This window comes from Bos grunniens, chromosome 10 (assembly GCF_055505025.1).
Source record: "Bos grunniens cultivar Pamir isolate PY7600 chromosome 10, Bosgru_T2T1.0, whole genome shotgun sequence".
Lineage (NCBI taxonomy): Eukaryota > Metazoa > Chordata > Mammalia > Artiodactyla > Bovidae > Bos > Bos grunniens.
In genome coordinates, this window is record NC_141174.1 from 75,725,410 (window position 1) to 75,747,046 (window position 21,637).

The 21,637-nt window shown below is 37.3% G+C and overlaps 2 protein-coding genes across 2 annotated transcripts; both read right to left on the reverse strand.

Moving 5' to 3' along the window:
• Positions 1-1,093: 1,093 nt before the first annotated feature.
• Positions 1,094-7,341, reverse strand: LOC147364874 (olfactory receptor 4K15-like). The gene has a single exon (XM_086322102.1). It carries the CDS (start codon positions 2,657-2,659, stop codon positions 1,748-1,750), a length of 912 nt encoding a protein of 303 aa, XP_086178228.1. The 5' UTR covers positions 2,660-7,341; the 3' UTR covers positions 1,094-1,747.
• A 4,448-nt stretch (positions 7,342-11,789) lies between these two features.
• LOC147364875 (olfactory receptor 4F21-like) lies at positions 11,790-12,722 on the reverse strand. Its single transcript, XM_086322103.1, has one exon. The coding sequence runs from the start codon at positions 12,720-12,722 to the stop codon at positions 11,790-11,792; it is 933 nt and encodes a 310-aa protein (XP_086178229.1).
• Between the last annotated feature and the right edge of the window lie 8,915 nt (positions 12,723-21,637).

Consider the following 21,637-nt stretch of genomic DNA (forward strand, 5'->3'; position numbering starts at 1 on the left):
TACATTTGAATCAGTTCTAATGAGGTGGATGAAACTGGAGTCTATTATACAGAGTGAAGTAAGCCAGAAAGAAAAACACCAATACAGCATACTAACGCATATATATGGAATTTAGAAAGATGATAACAATAACCTTGTATATGAGACAGCAAAATAGGCTGCACATTTCTGTGTGGAAAGCTGTTTCAGTCAGGGATCAGTTGGCAAAGCGGAAACACATTACTTGAACAGAATTTAATATAAAAAGTAAGCAGGTATAATATTGCCAACTAGGTGTCTGACAGAGTTAAAAGAAAACTTTATTACCATGAAGAAAACAATTGTAGGCAGCAGCTACTGCTCACGGGGTGGGGAACAAAGTTTAAAAATGAAAATGATAGAAATGTAGTGATGTAGCAAAGGATTCCTATGGTGTGAAACTCCCTCTTTGGAGGGAGTGTACTTGCCTCCTACTTTTTCTCTGAACTCAGAAGTGTGGCAAGATAGATTCTGAGACTCAGATATTTGAAGATAGGGTGCCAGCTTGCTGGTGCTCTTACCTCTGATGGAACAGAATGAGACTAGTTCTGAACCTGTAAGAAAAGCTGCACCCTGGGTTCAGCTCATGCTGTAGGAAGGAACTATTGCTATAGCGACTATGGTAATGCTCACAAGCAGAGGGAAAGCTCAAAAGAGCAGACAGGAAGGAGTCCTTTTCTCCTTCTCTAACTTTGCTGTCCTTGTCTCCCATGCTCTGTCTTCAAAGGGTAAAATGGAGCCAGATGTGAAAATAGACGTGTCGTATGCAGAATCCCAGGAGCAGAAAGCAGAGTATAGAAGTAGAAAGCAGAGTTGGGAGGCAATAACAATGATCTTAATTTGCATTTCTCAGCTAACTAAAGAGGCTGAATGTGTAGTCAGTGAAATAAATACTTGTTCAAATTGTTTGCCTCTTCTCTAAGCCCCATTGGCTTGTTTATCTTTTTTATTCATGTGTAAGAGGTTTTCATAGTTTTGTATAAATTTATTTTTGGGGCATTTTTCTCATCGTACATAATCTTTGCTTTGAAGCAATGAATTATTAGTTCTTTAATGCAAGAAAAAAAAAACAATAGTCATAAAAGTCATTTATTAACATAAGAAATGTTTTGTGAATACTTTTCCATGTGTACTTTAAGAGGAAAATTTTGAGGGAAACTTCTATCTTTAAACCAAGAGTTAACATTTGAAGATTGAAACTTTAAGGATTATGCTATGGAATGCAAATGCAATGTATTATGGTTTGAATCATTTATTTATTTTTCTAACTGGAAGCCGACTGCTCAAGTATCTTTAGTATTTTCTCTAGCTAAGTAAGAGAGGATACATCATGTGTTTTTAGAAAAGAGAATGATAAACTACTGAAAGTGGTTTAGTAATATACAAAGTGCTTAGAATGGCTTGGGGAACATAGGTAATGTTTAGTAAATTCTGAAAATTATTATTATTTTAAAACTGTCATCATTATTGTTATCACTGGGTAAGTTTTTATCCTATACAAAGAATTATTTATGAAAAATTTTATTTCTTTCCAATGTTAAGAATTTTAGTGTTGCATTTTAACATATTTTCTTAGTGGATTAAATCACAGCATACATTTGGGAATATTTAAAGCTTATGGATACAACATATTTCCAGCTCATAGGTCAGAATATATCCAAATTGGGGAGCACATGGTGGAATTGCTGATTACATGAAGGCTCTAAAAATTACACCTTGAATACATATGCTAACTTATCAGTCTCTTTATGGCATTCTTAATCTCTTTATTTCTCAGTGTATAAATGGCTGGATTCAAGAGAGGTGTGATTACTGTGTAAAACACAACAAGGAACTTATCCACCCAAGTGATGCTAGGTGGCCACAGATAGGTGAAGATGCAGGGTCCAAAGAACAGTACCACCACTGTGATGTGAGAAGTACAGGTAGAGAGTGCCTTTGATGCCCCATCCTTGGAGCTAAGATGGACAGTCACCAGGATGTAGGTGTAAGAGATCAACAAGAGAATGAAGCACGTTGTAGCCAAGACTGCACTGTCAGCATTTATCAATATTCTCTGAGTATGAGTATCCGTGCAGGCTAGTTTGATCACTTCGGGAATATCACAGAAAAAACTGTCCACTATTCTGGGTCCACAGAAGGGAAGATCTAAAATCATAGCTAGTTGACTTGCGGCATGCACAAAGCCAATGATCCACGATGTCAATACTAGCCAGATGCACTTCTGTCTGTTCATGATGCTGGAGTAATGGAGTGGCTTGCAGATGGCTACATAACGGTCATAGGCCATTGTCACAAGCAGTACCATCTCACCCCCTCCAAAGAAATGTACACAGAGGATTTGACTCATGCAACCCCCAAAGGAGATGGTTTTATTATCCTTTAGGAAGTCTGTGGTCAGTTTAGGAGTGGTCACTGAGGAAAAGCAGAAGTCAACAAATGAGAGATTGGCTAAGAGGAAGTACATTGGGGAATGGAGATGAGAGTCAGTGATGATTAAGAATGCAATGAAAAGGTTACCCAGGACGGTCATCAGGTAGAGTGCAGAAAATGGCAGTAAGAGGAATTTCTGGAGCTCCCTTGAATCACAGAGTCCACGAAAAATGAACTCAGATACCACAGACTGGTTTGCTTCTTCCATTTAGTGAATTTCTAAAGTGTCCAGAAGAGATAAACTAAGAACTTCTAGAAAGAAGAACTTAAGGTTTAGGTGTCAGAGAGCAGATAAATTCTTCTCAGGTGCAGTGTTGAAATCTTAGCATTATACTGAGCTCAAAATTGAAAATAACATTTTATGAATTTATGGATGGGCACAATCCTCTGACTAAACAAAGAAGCTAATTAAATATAGAAGGACAGGTCAAAAACTTTATCCATCAGAAGTACAGTTCTTAAGGGTTATTGAAAACAAATATTCTGATTAAAAACTTTAGTAGTAATGTGTTTTATGAACAGTTTCTCCAGGGCTTGAATATACCTTTTCTGCAGGGAGAATGCATCGTTCTAAAATCTATTTAGAGGCTTTTTATTTTTCAGAATCTATCTAGGGCAATAATTCATTATAGTATACACTTTTTAGAAACAAATCAATTTCTAAGTTGATATATATAGCAGATTGAATTAAACCAAGGTCTTCTACACACTCAGGGAGAAACTGTTCATCAAATGACTTCAGAAAAGATGTTTGTGTTCCAAAAGAAACCCGAGATGCTGACTACACATTTATAGTGCAAAATATTTTCATGCATTTTGATCTCTCTATGAGAAGATATATCCATAATATTATCTACTCCTTAGCCTAACTCCACTTATTAATGCACATTGACTGGTCCTTTGCCTTCACTGGCAACAGAAATTCCTTATTTCAGAGTAGCCTAAAGGGCAGGCCAATTTAAACTACTTTTACTCCTGACTGCCCTTGTGGGAGAAAATATATTAATAAATTCTAACTTCATTTGTACTTACACTATTCCTTTGCATTATTTAAATTGACCTCTGTGAACTGTGGACACATATATTTTCTATTTTCTACAAGCCAGAAAGCAAAGCCTTTGTTTCCTTTCTTTTCTCCCTCTCTCTATCCATCTGTCCCTCCCCACTTCCTTCCTTCCCTCCTTCTTTATTTCTACTTTTCCCTCTTTAATGTCTCTTTATTTCTCTCTATATATTGTCCTGTTGTTATCTTCAGTCTAGCTACTAATGTTAAGTTGACTCACTAGCACTTACTATTTACCAAGTAAGCATTTTAAAAACCTATTTTGTTAGTTATTCCTTCTATAAGACTTCAAACATTTTATATTTCAACTAGCTGTGTACAAAATTGCCTGTTGTCACTCGTTACCAATAGAATGTTTTCCTAATGGTAACAAGAAATGGCATCTAAATGTAGATTTCATTTCTTACTGTGAGATTAAGCATCTCCCTCTCCCCATCAACACACACCATTTTAAAGGACTATTTGCCTTTCTTTTTGTTTGAACTGCCTGCTACTCTTCTGGGCACATTTTTAGTTTGGATTTTGCTTTTATTTTCTTTCCTCAAGTGTTTTCTTCTTTCCTCAGAAAAAGTATGACTATTTTTTAAAAATGAAAATCAGCATATGGATTATGGACTCTCACCATCTCAGTATTGAGTTTAAAATTATTTTACTTTCTTTTTTTGGGAAGAGCACAACATAAGATCTATGTTATTTTGGTGGAAACACAACATGAGGTCTAATAAACTCTGTATGTACATGCGTGCTCAGTTGCCCACTCATGTCGGATTCTTTGTGATCCCATGGACTGTAGCTACTAGGCTCCTCTGTCCAGAGGATTTCCCAGGCAAAAATACTGGAGTGGGTTGCCATTTCCTACTCCAAGGAATCTTCTGGACCCAGACATTGAAACCAGGTCTCTTGCATTTCCTGCATTGGCAGGCAGATTTTATATCACTGAGCCACCTGGGAAGCCCCAATAAACTATGTACACACACATTATTTTAGCAATCATGTTTCCTGCCCTTTTGTAGATGTGAAATTTGATTTTCCCACCTTAAGTTAGAAAGTTCTAAAACTGGAAAATAAACAGGTTTGTCTGACTCCAAAGCTTCCAGGATAGCTTCCCTACGAAAATGGTTTCTATAGGAATCTTGAATTTGAGAAGACTAAGTAAAAAAGATTTCTGGAATAAGATATTTAGTTCTTTAAAGAAGTGACTGAGACACCAGTAAATGTACATAGCCAATAACAATAGGAAAAGAAGTAAAGGTTTACATTAGTATAAATTCAGTTCTGTTTGTCCTTAAATTGTAGAGTACTTTGCCCTATTGATATTTGACTGAGGCTTTTTTCCATTTACTACTTTGATCAATGGTAGAGCAAGTAAAATATAAAAGGAATTAGAAAATGTTAATATAAGTTGGAGGCTTCCCTGGTAGCTCAGATATTAAAGAATCTGCCTGCGATGCAGGAGACCTGGGTTCAATCCCTGGGTTGGGAAGTTGGAGAATCTGTGAGAACTGATCTTACTAACTTGGGCCTCTAGGAACTTTTAAGATTGTAGAAAGGCAGTGTTTTTTGTTAGTTTGTCAAAGTGTTGTTAAGAATCCCAAAGTCCCAGGGACTGACTGATAGAGAAAGCCCATAGTCTTTCCTATAAGCACATTAACTAAATAACATCTTTAGAACAGTAAGCTTCACAGATAGGTATGAAAAAATGCTAAAGGGGTGGGGGACATCAAATCAAAATAGAGGAGAAACATTGAATGTGAAAGTTAAAAAGTCAGATAGATTGGGATATACTTACCTTATACAGATCACCTCTGAAACCAGATCCTTTTCCTAACTGAGAAGGCTTACTCTAGATTTTCCTTTTAGTCTGAAATGAAATCCAAGTAATTTTCTGCCATTTCCCACAGTGTTGGTGAGAGTGCATCCTCAATGTGGCAAATGTACACTCTAAGGAGTAGCCTCTGGGTTTGGAAACTTTCCATATCTGTGTTTTAATAAAGCCAAACATTTGAAAAGTCTCTCCCTGTCATGCTCCTCGGGGATCCTTAGTCTTCAACTTCCCTTGAGGAAAAGTTGGGTTTTGCATGCATAATAAAATAATGCTCCCTTGTAAAAGCTAAAGTTAGTTCAGTTAATTACACCTAAAACTGTAAAAGAAGGAAGTTTAACAGATTCAAATATTCTGAATTTAGGAGGATATAACTTTTTTCCTTTTGTTCTGCATCTACCATGTCATGAAGAGAACTAAGATGCCAGAATCAGCCAGTGTCAGCAGAAGTTAGATGACATGTGAATGGGCAGGTGACAGGCAGCTCACCCTCACCTCATCACTTTGCAACTATGCTCACGACTTAGGGGCCTACTTAAACTTCTGCTTCCTGGGACTTGGGAGGAATAGTTGGTCTCAATGTTCTCAATGCTACCTTGAGCAAAGTTCTGAATGTTAATGGTTTGTGTGTTAACCATGTTATAAGCATTTCTGTATGTGATGAGAGTGTCACTGAATTCGCAAGCCCCTCTGCCTGCACACAGAGACCCATCAATACTAAACACTAGAATTCAGAACAGAGAAAGGTTTATTACAGATTTATACAAAGAGATGGGTGGCTTATGCCCTAAGAACCCCAAAGTTACTCAAAGCTTTCAGCAAGCCCCTTTAAAAGCAAAAGGTGAGGGATGGGTATGGTTAGTTGTTGCAGACTTCTTGGTGTCAGATCCTTTGTCCTTGAGGTCAGGTCATGGTCAGGTAACGATGTACTGTATATCTCTACCAGATGAATGTTATTCTCTGTCTTGATCAGAAAGGGCAAAGTCCTAAGGCACAACCTTCACCCTCCAAGGTCCAGGTCCTGGCTAAGAGGAGGAAGAGCTCAGTTGGTAGCTCCTTTAGGGCCAGGTTCCCATATCCTGCCTAGGTGTCATCCCTAAGGGAGCCAGGCACCCAACCCAGCTGGCCCTCAGTCTCCTCAGTCTGCACAAATGGGGAGACCAGGTCTCATAGACTGCAACTTATACAGATGGCCACTGCTGTAGGGTTGGAGAGACAGGGATGGGGGTGACGTTCACTGCTGCCTCAAAGCCTGGGCCAAGCTAGTGAAGGGTCTTAGTGTGGGCCGTGGAGCTCCATGAGATGTAGTCCCTAGTCTATTCCTTGGGTCCTCCAGCTCACCTGCTGGCCCAAGGCTGGATAAGCTGGAGGGCCTTCCAGGAGAAGGCCTGAATCTGCCTCTTACCTCACTGTCCAGCTGATGATCACCATACCACTGACCCTTGACTCCATTATTTCCCCAGTGGTCCCTCATTGACAGTTAGCTGTGAGCAGGGCCCACTGCAGTGCTGACCAATAGCTGAGCAGGACAACTAACAGTGGCTCATTGACGGTTGGTTGCTTGTGGGTGGGGCCACTGAGGCACCCAGCAAGGTCTGAGCAAGACCTGTTGCCTAGTAACAGGTGTAGAGTAAGAGACACAGCAATGGCTGCTTACTAAGGGCTGTGCTCATCCAACTCCGTTACAAGAAGACTGTGGATGGATGCTTTTTAATTTACTATTTAATTAAAGATATAATACACAGATACAGCATTACTTATAAGAGTCAAGCTAATACTGATATATGTTCATGTATATCATTAAGCAGTTATTGAAGTCCCACTTCATCTGTCCCCTCCAAATCTCATCCACTCTCAGAGGTAACAAGTATCAGTCTTGTAGTGCATCCTTCTGTTCCTATTCCTATCGGTAGTGGTAGATGTACATATCAATGTATGCCATTGGAGCTATTTTTCTTTATCTTTTTTTGTTGGAAGTTTTGATTTTAAATAAAAGCCAAAGACTATTCTACTAAATCTCAATTTATTTCCTTTCCCTTATTGTCCCTGCTTCTCTCCTCCTTATTTACTGTCTCAATTTCTCCCTCTTAAAGTTTTGTTTATCTCTTTCATTTCTAGATCTCAAAACATTTAAATGAATATATTTGACTTACCACCCATTTTGTGCCCTGAGGACTAGAATCCATAACCATCCCAGTTTTTGAGAACACATAGAGTCAACACTAATTCAGTTACTTGGGTACTACCACACACTTTTTAGGTATCATCTCACTAACTATGATGATATATAGAGCTGTTTACAAAGGAGAAAACAGGCAAAAGAGACTAAGTGACGTTCCTAAGTCTTATAGTTATTAAGTGAAAGACCAATGAGAGTTTTGTAGTTACACGTATATACTTGGGTAACCATTGCACCATGATACATTACAGTCTCATTTCACATCATATTCTCCTGTGGCCCTTTTACTCAACCACACACAAAACCCCTGTCCTATGAAACTATTGGTTTCTTTTCTGTCTCTGTATTTTCGTTTTTCCAAAATAGCAGACAAATGGAATTGTGCAATTTGTTGTCTTTTGCATTTGGCTTTTCTTACTCTGTACTTGAGATTCATCCATTTGATGCATATATTAGTCATTTATTTTCATTGATATATAGTATTGCACTGTATGGATATCCCCAGTTTAGGATATTAGAGTTGTCTCCAATTTTTCATGATTAAGAGTAAAGCTGTGTGAATATTCTTTCATAGATTTATGTATTTAACTATTCTATTTCACTTCAGTAAATACCAAATAGTGGGATTTTGGGGTCATCTGGTTAATTGTTCATTTAATAATGCAACTCTTCATAAGAATCCTACTTAAAAAGGTGAAATGGCCAGTATCCATATGAAAAAATATTATATAACTGTGTTTATCATTACAACCTGTTTAAAAGTTTTTTTCTAATTTAGTCTTTGGTCACTCTCATAGTATGTAACAAAAAAAAGTAGCTTTCTGCCTTCAATATTTCCAGAAGATGGCAAAGTTTGAAAAGTGAGACTGGAATTAGAAAATATTGGAAGTAAAATACTCTAATTTTCTCTTGTGAAGTCAAAAGGATATACTGGATGTTTTCATAGATCATAGTCTACTCACTCCTGGACATTTCAGACGAAAGAGATCCTGAGTGCTGTGGATTACCCCAAAGCCCATGCCTGCTTTATTTTCTCTACACTTTCTGTGAAAGGTGTTATGTGACTTACAAATAGTACTATAAAATTAATTCATATTAGTAGCCAGATAAAGATTACTTCAACACTTTCAAAGAATACTGTAGCAATTAATTTTTTAAAGGACAGGATATTTTATGTTGGAGAAATAAAGCTTCCAAGAGTTTATATTTATATGTTCAAATACACAAGACAGAACTCTCCTTAAAGAGGTGTAAAATATGTGGAGAGCAAAATAAAAATCAGGCAAAGAGAACCTGACTGTATTTCACATGCCAAGAGCTCCCTTTCAAATTGCATGATCTAGTCTTCATAATTGGAGAAGGTGATGGCACCCCACTCCAGTACTCTTGCCTGGAAAATCTCATGGACGGAGGAGCCTGGTAGGCTGCAGTCCATGGGGTCTCTAAGAGTCGGGCACGACTGAGCAACTTCACTTTCACTCTTCACTTTCATGTATTGGAGAAGGAAATGGCAACCCACTCCAGTGTTCTTGCCTGGAGAATCCCAGGGACGGGGGAGCCTGGTGGGCTGCTGTCTATGGGGTCGCACAGAGTCGGACACGACTGAAGCGACTTAGCAGCAGTAGCAGCAGCAGCAGTCTTCATAATAACCTCATTAAAATGGATCTTATGTCAAATGTTTATGTCTCAACATGTCTTGCAAGAAGTCACAGGGCTGAGAAACCGTATGGCTGGGGTGGGCACCTAAGCTCCTCTGCTTCTTCCTTCAGTGGTGCCATTCTGGTATTGTCAATTCTAAAAGCTTAATTCTGTTTCCATGGCAAATAACTGGTTTTCATAACTTCTGAGGCTTCCCTTTATATAGTTCATTCAAGTTCTTCCTGAAAAAACTATTAGCAAACAATACCATTGGCAATAAATTCCCCGTTTGGAAATTTCTGGTAATTAATATTTTATATCTCTGTCCAGGATCATCTCCTGTTATAGAATTGTGGACCATGAACTGGGATAGGCCTTCCTGAATCTCAGTATCCAGCTCTTGAACTGTAGAGAAGGCATCCCTTTTGGTGAAGGAAGGACCTTTGCTCTAGAGAGTCAAAAAATTCCAGGAAGTTGCTGAGAAGAACCCCTTAATGTTTCTGGAAACTTGAAAAAACTTCCAGAAAATCCCAGTTAGTATATATTGAAAGTTGATATTGAAATACTAAGAAAGCTGGTTTAAATGTGCGGGAGGAAGAAAAGCAAGGAGGAGGTTAAGAGATTGTTGTAGAGCACAAGGTATATAACATTTGGAAATGTCATTATTTGGGATCAGATTCTTCATGGATAAAACTGATTTAAAATTCTATTTAGGACCTGAAATACAGTCAGCTTGCAGGAATACAAACACTATATTGTCTTTTTTGAGAATTGTTTATGGGACAGTGTTACCCTTAATGTGAATTATACTTATGGTGGAGAATAGCTTCCAGAGCTCTGTGAGTAGGTAGAACAAGGGGATTTTAAGTTTCTGTGTTTCTCTAAATTGAAAGCATTATCTGATAGCTTACCTTTTAAATCAAATTCAGAGCCAAAATTTCAAAGTGAATTTAATTGTAACAATTCTAGTGATGGAAGTAAAGTAGAATTTTAAAATGTTCTTTGGTTCATTTGAATTTTCTGTAGGTATGATAAAATTCTTACTTTGGTCTATAGCTACAGTTTTTGTATTGAAACTATTTCACTTCCTTTCTTGAAGAAATAAGTTGGCTTTTGTGGGTTTCAGGTGGTTGTCATCTCTAGGGACTGATTTCAGAATCTGGTCATGGCTTTTGGAACCATGCCCAAAGCTGAATGGTCCACCTCTAACTCTGTTTATGGGAATTGTAGAAAGCAGAGAAATATCTTATATCACTGATTCTCTGTGCTCAATTACTAGTTTGGGGTCTATTGGAATAAACACTTTAATTAGCACTTATCTAAGTAACAAAGAGTTAATGGGAGGCTGCTTTTAAGTTTGCTTTTATTGGAGATAGTTCTTTACTGTCAGTACCAGAAAGCCTATTTCACATCTTTTCTCTGGTTACCCAGATACACAATATTTGCTATAGGATATTCTGGGGATGCCAACAAATTAATACATCCTATAATCATGAACAAATACTCCAAAAACATTGTCCTTCAGCCGGAAGAATTCTAAGTCATAGAACCTATAAGTTCTCCTGGAGGACAACAATAAGCTCACACAGTTATGTTAACATACAAGCATCCTTCCCTTTTCAGTATCATTTCTTCATTCCTTCACTGGTGCTTCCAAAAATCAGATTCCAAATAAACTACTGTGATTAAATTTTGTCTTTGAGTCTTCTGAGGGAAATCAGCATAAGTAACTAAGTAGAGTTAGTATGTCCTACACAAAATATATAACCATTCAATGTGATGGTTCCCGACATTTCCCAAACCAAGCTAATTTACTTACAAATTTTATAAGATGAAGAGATTTTATGTTTGTTATTGTCAAAATAGCCACACTTTCAATCCAAAATGTTATTTAGTAGATATCCATGTTATTTCGGAGAAGGCGATGGCACCCCCACTTCAGTACTCTTGCCTGGAAAATCCCATGGGCAGAGGAGCCTGGTAGGCTGCAGTCCATAGGGTTGCTAAGAATAGAGTATGACTGAGCAACTTCACTTTCACTTTCATGCATTGGAGAAGGAAATGGCAACCCACTCCAGTATTCTTGCCTGGAGAATCCCAGGGATGGGGGAGCCTGATGGGCTGCCCTCTATGGGGTTGCACAGAGTCGGATATGACTGAGGTGACTTAGCAGCAGCAGCAGCAGCATGCTATTTTAAAAATAATAAAAGAATCACCTTATGTGGTAGATTGATACCTTCCATGGTAGCAAATGTAATGAATAAATACTATACAGATGTAGCAGAATTTTGTTCAGTGAGGTAGATGATACATCTGCTGCTGCTAGTTTTGTCTATTTTAGGTCTTAGGTACCTAAGTAGAGGTGCACTAGTGGCAAAGAACCTGCCTGCCAGTGCAGACATAAGAGATACGGGCTCAATTTCTGGGTGAGGAAGATCCCTTGGAGGAGGGCATGGCAACCCCTTCCAATATTCTTGCCTGGAGAATCCTCATGGACAGAGGAGCCTGGAGGGCTACAGTCCATAATGTTGCAGAATCAGACATGACTGGAACGACTTAGTTCGACTCTCTTGCCTGAGTAGAGAAGTCCAAAAGACAGATGGATTATAGTCTTAAAGCTCCAAAGTCATATCTGATCAGCAAAATTTGACATAATGTCTTTTGATCAATCTTTTTATGGCTACCTTTATCTCTTTGTTCCTTAATGTATATATAATGGGATTTAAGACAGGGGTGAGAGCAAAGTCAGCAATGAAGAGGTATTTATCAATTGATGATCTGGGGAAAGGCCAAACATAAAGAAACATGCATGGAGTGAAGAAAAGAACCACCACAGTGATGTGAGCTGACAAAGTGACAAATGCCTTGGATAAGTCTCCTGAAGAACGTTTCCAGACAGTGACCAAAATGAAGATGTAGGAGAGGATTAGCAGGAAGAAGGTGCCCATGCTCATGAAGCCACTGTTGGCAGCAACAATAAACTCAAATTTGGCTCCATCCGTGCATGCAAGTTTTATGATTCTGGGAAAGTCACAATAAAAGCTGTCTACTTTGTTAGGACCACAAAAGGGCAAGTTTATAATGAAAGCAAATTGAGACATAGCATGAGTCACCCCAATTACCCAGCCAGTGATTACAAATGAAACACATATTTTAGGGTTCATGATGTTCAAATAGTAAAGAGGCTTGCAGATTGCTGTGTACCTGTCAAATGCCATGGCTATGAGTAACACCATCTCCACTCCTCCCATTATGTGGATGAAGCATATTTGTACCATACAACCTTTGAAAGAAATTATCTTGTATTCATTTAAAAGGTCTGTAATCATCTTGGGGACTGTGGTAGAAGCAACCCCCATATCAATGAAGGACAAGTTTGCTAATAAGAAGTACATAGGAGAATGTAAGTGAGAATTAAAAATTACTAAAAGCAAAATGAAGAGATTTCCCAGGATGATCCCTAAATAAATCCAGGAGAATATCAACGTGAGAAAAACTTTTGTTTCATAAGAACCAGAGAGTCCAAGCAACACAAACTCAGAAACCACAGAATCATTTGGTCCATCCATTGACTTGGGCAGAAGAGCTGATTATCAAATCACCTGAGGATAGAAAATGAAAAGTCATAATTAGTACAAAAGTAGACTTTCTATTCATCCTACTCATTTGTATTTTGGTAAATCATTTAACTAGAAAAAAAAAGAATATGGAAACATTATAAGAAGAATGATTACATTAAAATTTATGAAAATTTGAATGAAAGTAAGTGTGTTTACTTCTCTTCTTATTCCATTTTAAGATGTATAAAATTTTTTTTGTTTCTCAAGTTTTGGACATTTTCCTTGATCATCTACCTAGGTGTGCTCTCATGTGAATAAACTTAGTCATTTCTGTCACTTTTATATCAATGTTCTCACACAAAATTGCAAAGTACCCTTAGCTGAATTTATTTCACTGGTTAAATAGAAATCTTCAGATTGAAACTGTTTAATGTGTGTTACGTTGCTTCACCTGTGTGTGTGTGTTTTTTTTTTTTTTCTTTTTGGCACAATTTATCAAGGAAGTAAGGTGTCCAGATATTGATTTTTCATAATATTTGATTCATGAAACATTATCATAGTGCATATAGACCTGTATATTCAATAAAATATTGATTACAAAATACCTATTAGTAGAAAATGTTAAATTAACAGATAACATTTATCAATATATCCTCTATACAAAGCTTTGTACTAAGCTCATTATCTCATTTAAACTTCATAGAATTCCATATAGAAATGCAGTTTTATTAGACTAATTTTATTAATGAAGAAACTGAGTCTGCAATGGACCAAGTGTCAGAGCCAGGACTTTTATCCAGAGCTATAGGATACCATAATCCATGCTTCTAACCATAGAAGTATGCACTTCAAGGCCAAAACCTTCCCTAGATCTTCCCCATCACTCATTGTCATTGTCATTGCTCAGTTGCTAAGTCATGTCTGACTCTTTGTAGCCTGCCAGGCTTCTCTGTTCATGGAATTTTCCAGGTATGAATACCGGAATGGTTTCCATTTCTTTCTCCAGGGGATCTTCCTGACCTAAGGATGATTCACATCTTCTGCGTCTCCTGCATTGGCAGGTGGATTCTTTACCACAGAACAAGCTGGGATGCCCCAAGGATCCGTCAATTAAACTTAATTAACATTTTTGTTTCCTTCTACCTACTAACGTAGTTCACAACTTAAAAAAAATCAGATCAAATCTCTAATCTAGTGTCCCTTTCTAATTTTCCTTTATTTCCCTAACTCTTCTTTGGCTCTTTTGTTCATCAGTAAGTCAAAACAACTCAGTTTCCAAGATTCCTTATCTATAGAAAAACCCCTGGAATATGAATGCATTGTCTATTAATCAATTTTCAGTCACCATTTTCCTTGATCTCCTTGCAGGATGTGATGCTGTTTATCACAACCTTGTTTATGTAACTCCCTCTGCTGTTGGCTTCTCGGCTTTTGTCAAGCTAACCCTCTTGCCATTTATTGCCAACAGAAATTCCATTTGCTTAAGTAGTGGACTGATGTCTAAATTTTAGAAGAGAATAGCCCTATTCCAAATTGTGAGCATGATATATGATTTGTCTAAACTAGTCACTATATTTTTCTAAACCAGTTACTGTGGCCATGAATTGGACTAAGATGGCACACGTGCCCTAGAGCTAACTGTTCAATGAGACATAAATAAATGGGTGTTTGGAGGGCTTTCTTTCCCCAATGAAATGACAAATGTTCATGTAGAAAAAGTCCTTTTTATGGTCTATTTTTTCCCCTCTGCATTTAACTCAAAGGACATGACTAAAGGTGCAGCAACTGCAAAGTTCTAAAGCCTGTAAAATACAAATAATATAGTAAAAATTTAGGGAGAATCTGGCAACCAAAGGGCATATTGAATCAGTTAAAGCCAGCAACAGTCTCCCTTCAGATTTATTTTTGTAATGTGATAAGAAATGAATTCCAACTTGTTTGATCCTCTATAAATCAGATTTTCTGTTAATTTGTTGAATGCAATCATGCTGTGTCCATGACAGTCCTCCCATAATTATTCACTTAATTTTCTGATTTCTCTATGCCTCTCACTAACTCAGTGATCACTTCTCCTCTGCTCATTCTTAATTTCTGGTGTGACTCAAAGTTTTTTAATAAGCATTTTTTAAATTCAATATCAGTTTACTCAGTTTAACAAGTACCTGTATTTTGAATTCTGAGTCTGTAGCTTCAATTGTACTCCAGAGTAATTTATCCAAAACCGTATACACAAATGAAAGCCACACCTCCATCTTTGAGTTGACATGTCAAAACTGAATTAATAATGTTGTCGTCTACTCCAACACCTTTATAATATTGTTACTGTTCTTCCAGGTGCCTAATTGAAATGCCTGTGTGTCACTCTCCTCTGTCCTTTTATTTCCATCTCCATTTGCACAATTTTCATTCTCAAGTATTTTTAAATTTCTTTCTCATTTCTGTTGTCATTTTTCCTTTTGTTTCTAGTCTACATGTTTTCCCATCTTGATATTTGAAAAGGTTACTGAATGATCTCTCTGATTCGTTGTCCCCAAGACTATCTCCTTCTATAGTCTATTTTCAGAGCTCATTTATCTAGACATCAAGTATTATCACATAGATTTTCTACTTAAAGCCTTTGGTGAGACTATCAAGAAAAAAAAATTCTTCATCCCACAACATAACACCTAAGGCTCTCAGAGATGAGAAAAATTTTATTTGAGAGTATTTTTATTGAAATTTTAGGAAATGAATGTACTACTCACTGAATAAATTTCAAAACTAATTTACATAAAAACTCAGTAAATTAGGAAGAATTAAGAATGGGGTTGCAAAGAGTCGGACACGACTGAGCGACTGAACTGAACTGAACTGAAGAATTATTTTGAACAAACTGCTTTTAATATAATTTTTAAACCAACAGTCAGCATAGACATGAAAAATTAAAATCAGGAACACAAAAAAGGAAGGCTGCAGTAACATGTTTCATTTACGATAGATGAGATTAAATCAAATAATACTGTTGAAAGAAAGGTATCAAAATTGCAATTATTTGCAAGTCACACAATTATCCATCTCAAAAACCTAAGACAATTGAATAGAAACTATTAAATGTAGTAAAATATTTGAATAAAAGTGATGCTAATAACTTGATAAAATATGATAAAAGGAGACATCATTTATGAAGGAAAAAAATAAGCAATTTATTCATTTTATTGAGAAACAAACTGTTCTGGAATATTTGAAGCCTTGACTTAAATGGAAGCTGAAAATCATGCTAAGTTATAAAAAGACTCAAAATTATAAAAATATCAATTATCACTAAATTATTCTGAGCAATAACTGCAGTGTTCATTAAAAGTTCAGTGGAAGTCTGGAACATGACAAAATGCACCAAACTCCATTTGAAAAGCCCAGGGAAATGTTGAAGAGGGAACAGAATGGGAGTTAGAGGAGAAAAAGGAATGCTATCTGGAAAAGATATTGGAACATATTATAAACCTCTACTAATTAAACGGTGATCAGTTTGAGTAAAGTTGAACAGATAAATTAACAAAACACAGTTAAGAATGAGATACAAATTAGGGAATTTAGTATATAAGGAAGAAGACATTACAATTATGCAGGAGAACTCAATAAATTCAGAGTACTCAATGGTTGTTAAACATGTAGCTCAACATTGGAAATGTAAAAGTGTATTTTACTATATATCTTACATAAAAGTAAGTTGTGAATGAGGAACTTAAATGTAAGGCTTAAACACAGTAGTAAAAGGATTACATTTTAATAAAATACGTCATAGTTAATGTTTAAACTTGAGGTTGAAGAAATTTTTATATGTTTCCTACAAATTCAGAAAGCAGATTCCAATTTTGTACTTTTTTTCCTCAACAGAATAAATAAACTTGTTGCTATGGGATTCGGAAAGCAGTATGTTTTATTCTCAGCTGTTGGTAATGTGAAGTGGTATAAGCAATCTAGAGGGCAATTGAGTAATAGGTTAAAAAAATATATGTATTTGTACTGTGATTCAGTAATCCTATGTCTTTGAATGAATTGAAATAAACGAACAAATGGTCTTCCCAGGTGATGCTAGTGGCAAAGAACCTGCCTGCCAATGCAGGAGGGTGTAAGAGACATGGGTTCAATCCCTTGGTCAGGAAGATCCCCTGGAGGGGGCATGGCAACCCACTCCAGTATTGTTACCTGGAGAATCCCATGCTCAGAGGATCCTAGCAGCTCCAATGAGTCAACTCTTCACATGAGGTGGCCAAAGTACTGGAGTTTCAGCTTTAGCATCATTCCTTCCAAAGAACACCCATGCACGCATGCAAACATACAAATAGCTGAAATGTATATTTTACTTAACAGCATTTCTTACAATACAAACTTTTTTAGAACAAGGGATTAAGTGGATACATTTACACAATAGAGGTTTTTTAAAAAGATTAGTGTTCACTAAGTTAGGTGTACATTAACTAACATATAAAGATATATTGATAAGTCAAGAAAGCATTTATACAGAAAACAGATCTTTTTATTTTGTGCTCATTCAGTCATTTCCTACTCCTTGAGGCCTCATGGACTGTGGCCCGCCAGGCTCCTCTGTTCATGGAATTTTCAGGCAAGAATACTGGAGCAGGTAGCCATTTCCTTCTCCAGGGGATCTTCTCAACCCACGGATCGAACCCACGTCTCCTGCTTTTGCAGGTGGATCCTTTACCATTGTGCCACCTGGGAAGCCCATTTTTATTTTGGGGGATATGCAGATGGCATTTTACATTAGTATCTGCTCCCCAAATTCTAAAGGTGGTGGGATTTTAAATCAATTTAGGCTTGTTTCCTTATCCCCAACTTGTTTGGTATATTTTTAGAGATAATATATATATATTTTTTGTTTTCCTAATATAAAAGCCAGTGTATCAAAATTAATTGAGGGATAGAAATATTTATATTGGAGTCATTTCCAACACACAGTATAATGTGGATTTAGGAGCAAAACTGTCTGTATCCCCAGATTCTCCTTTCTAGCTGTTCTAGGGTGAGACACTGAACTTTCTAGTGTGTTAATTTTTTCCTGTTACAGACAGGTACTGAAAGTCACTGACTCTTATTTTTGAGGATTATATGAGTTGAAACAAAGCAAAATCAGACAATGCTATGACATATGCTGTTTAGTCGCTAAGTCACATCTGATACTTTTGTGATGCTATGGACTGTAGCTCGCCAGGCTCCTCTGACCACGAGATTCTCCAGGTAAGAAGACTAGAGTGGGTTGCCATTGCCTTCTCCAGCTATGACATATAGTCGGTGCTAAATAAGTGTTATTTGTTATAGTGTATTTGTAGGTGTGTGCTAAGTCGCTTCTGGAGAAGGCAATGGCAACCCCCTCCAGTACTCTTGCCTGGAAAATCCCATGGACGGAGGAGACTGGTAGGCTGCAGTTCATGCGGTCGTGAAGAGTCAGACACGACTGAGCGACTTCACTTTCACTTTTCACTTTCATGCATTGGAGAAGGAAATGGCAACCTACTCCATTGTTCTTGCCTGGAGAATCCCAGGGACGGAGGAGCCTGGTTGGCTGCCATCTATGGGGTCGCGCAAAGTCGGATACGACTGAAGCGACTTAGCAGCAGCAGCTAAATCACTTCAGTTGTCTGACTCTTTGTGACCCTATGTGACCCTATGGACTGTAGCCCACAAGGCTTCTCTGTCCACGGGATTCTACAGGCATGAATACTGGAGTGGGTTCCCATGCCCTCCTCCAGGGGATCTTCTTGGCCCAGGAATCGAACCTGTGCCTCTTTTGTCTCCTGCATTGGTAAGTGGGTTATTTACCTCTAGCGCCACCTGGGAAGCCCGTTATAGTGTATACCAAGTGCTAGATAATTTAGACAATTTTCAGGAAACCATGGGAATAATGATTGAATTCCTCTGGTAAAAATAAAGGTAGTATCCTTTTTTATACTGTGTCAGTAGAAATGGGATAGCCATTTTATTTTTCTGATCCTAATGTTCAGAGAGCAAAAGGATGAAAAAGTCAAGACATTTCACATACCACTCCAATAAAGAACCTTAGCATTTTGAATAATATTTTACATTCATCTTAAAATGTATTTTTAACTATGAGAATAATACCAAAAGGATACAAACAAAATGAGTAAAAATCACTCAGATAAAATGAGTCAACAAAGAAAAAAAGGACAGAGGGAGAAATCAATTGTGGAGAGTAAAGAAAAAGATATATAATTATGAAATCAGATTCTGCAGTGATAAAAATTAGGTCCACAGACCTTCCCAAGCTCACATTTCACCCGCAGCAGATTCAAGGGATTGAGAAACACTGAGAGATTGTCTCCTTTTCAGATTCATCATCATTGCTTAAGATAAATAGCTATAAGTGATTCTTACCATCAATACTGAATCTGTTAGCAGGACTGGGAATTAATTACCAATTTCTGCTTAATTTATTACTGCCCTTTGCCTTTCAGGGGCAAAGGGGTTTCTTTTTTGTGACTGTCTTATACAATAGACATGTGAAACTCCTTCCACTCTTGATTGTCCTTGATGGGAGAAAATGTAAACTCAAAGTTCGCTTGGTCATAAACTATTAATCTGTATTATTTTTAATGATTTCTGTGGAAAATATTTTTTTTCTCTATGCCAGAGAGTTAAGTACTTTCTTCCTACTTTTCTTCCTTCCTTCTTTCCCTCCCTCCTTCTTTTGTCCTGCCTCCTTAACCCTCTTTCTTTTCCTTCTTTTCTTCATTCCTTTTCCCTCCTCCTTTTCTTTCTTCATCTCTCTTAATACCTTCATCTCTCTCTTTTTCCTTTACCTTTTTCAAGCTTGGAACTGGATGATTAAGATGTTGACTAGTGCTTACTATGTACTACTCACTGTGCTTAATACCAATATTATTCTTTTCAATAAGCCCAGCACTTACTGCAATTTTATAGATGAGAAAGCTTGATTTTTCCATTTCATAATCTAGAAAGTAACAGAACTGGAATATAAATGGAGGTCTGTCTAACTCCAATGTAACTTCTTTATTAGAAATGGCTTCCAATTTCTAAAGACTAAGAAAATAACAATTTCTGAAATAAGACATTTTGCCCTATGAATAAGTAATTCAGACACAGACATATGTAAAGGCCAATAACAGTAAGAAAAGTTGTTCACATTTATAGAAAAATAATTTTAACTTCATCATTTACCTTCACTGGACTGTACTTAGGCCCCTATTAGTGGTAAGGACTGAGGTTTTTCTGTATTTATCACACTGATCAAATGGTTGAACAGCAAAATGCAAAAACAATCAGAAGACTTCAGGATAATTTGGAGAGTCTGTGAGAACAGATGTTTCTCAACCAGGGTAGCTGGGAACTGCTAAGACTGTAAAAGGCAGAGCTGTTTTTTAGTATGTGTTAACTGCTATGGTAATCCAGAAGTCCCAGGGATTAGTTAGGAGAAAATGCAAAATTCTCCTAAGCACATTAACTGCATCACACATTTAAAACTAAGATCTATAAGGATGTGTGAAAACATACTAAAGAAAAAAACAAAGAATTTAGTCTTAAAATAAGGGAGAGGCATTAGTGAAAGTTCAAAAATCAGTTAACTGGGATATACTTACTCTGTAGAGATCACATCAGAAACCAGAATCTTGTTTCTGTCTGAGAAGGTTTTCTCTATATTCTACCATGAGTCTGAAATGAAGTCCAATTAATTTTCTGTCATGACCAGTGCTGGTGGGAGAGCATCCTTCTCAGTGTGGCAAGTTTACACATAGCCTCTGGGCTTAGAAACTTCCCATATCTGTTTAAATAGAGCCAAGTATTTGGAAAGACTTCTCCTACATGCTCCTCGGGGATCTTTTGCTGCCTGCTTTCTCTGAATTTAGCGCATCATGTAGTAATGCACTCTTTTTCAAGTTACACCAGTTAAACTATTGCTAAAAGGTTATTGTATGTAAACAAAGGAAGTTTAAAATATGTCTGTTCAGTTTTTTCTTTTGCTCTGTATCTGCCATGTCATGAAGTAGAATAAGATATAAGCTCCAGCTCCAGCACAAGTTAGATGAGTTATGTACATGGGCAGGTGACAGGGAGCTCATCACTGAAATGTTGCAACTGTGCTCATGACTTAAGGACTGCTATGGACCTCGACTTCTTCTTGGTCCTTCAGAGGAATAAGTCTCAACAGTCTCAGTGCTTCCTTGACCCTGAAAATGTCCATTACTGGCCCTTTGTTTCTTCTCCATCTTTACTGTCTGGCTTTTCCCCCTCTCCAAGTTTTATCTCCTTAATTTCTAGAGCTCATGAAATATGAGCACACTTATTTTGCTTTACCAGACATTTTGTGCCTTGACCATCTCAGTCTGAGAACATTAAGACTCAACACTTATTCACTTGGTTGGGTGTTAAACACAATTTTCAGGCCTCATCTAATTATATAAAGACACTTAGATACATGAACGGAGGAGAATACAGGCAAAAAGAGGATAAATGATTTTCCCTAGTCTTAGACAGCTTAATAATGAAAGACTAGTGAGTGCTAGTTTCTTGCCTGGAGAATCTCAGGGACAGGGGAGCCTGGTGGGCTGCCATTTATGGGGTTGCACAGAGTCGGACACGACTGAAGTGACTTAGCAGCAGTGAGTGCTAGTACTGGGGATAGGATGCTGGTTTAGAGCAGAGTTTGGAGTATGATTTGTCTGGAACTTGAAAAACCTTTGTAATGCAATACAGTATTTCTGAAAAGCTGATAATGTTTTATGTATTTTCTTGGGTGTTAGTTGCTTGACCATTTTCATTTATGAAAATTCACATTGTACATTTACGATTTCCTTGCTTCCTACATTTCCAGCTTATTGTTGTCTACTATTTCTGCCACTGTCTGTCTCAGAAGTAACAAGCTCATTCTAGCATGAATAGCAATCTGAAAT

Bases quoted from the DNA above. Each gene is read 5' to 3' on its own strand.
- LOC147364875 (XM_086322103.1), bottom strand. From the start codon at position 12,722: ATGGATGGACCAAATGATTCTGTGGTTTCTGAGTTTGTGTTGCTTGGA.
- LOC147364874 (XM_086322102.1), bottom strand. From the start codon at position 2,659: ATGGAAGAAGCAAACCAGTCTGTGGTATCTGAGTTCATTTTTCGTGGA.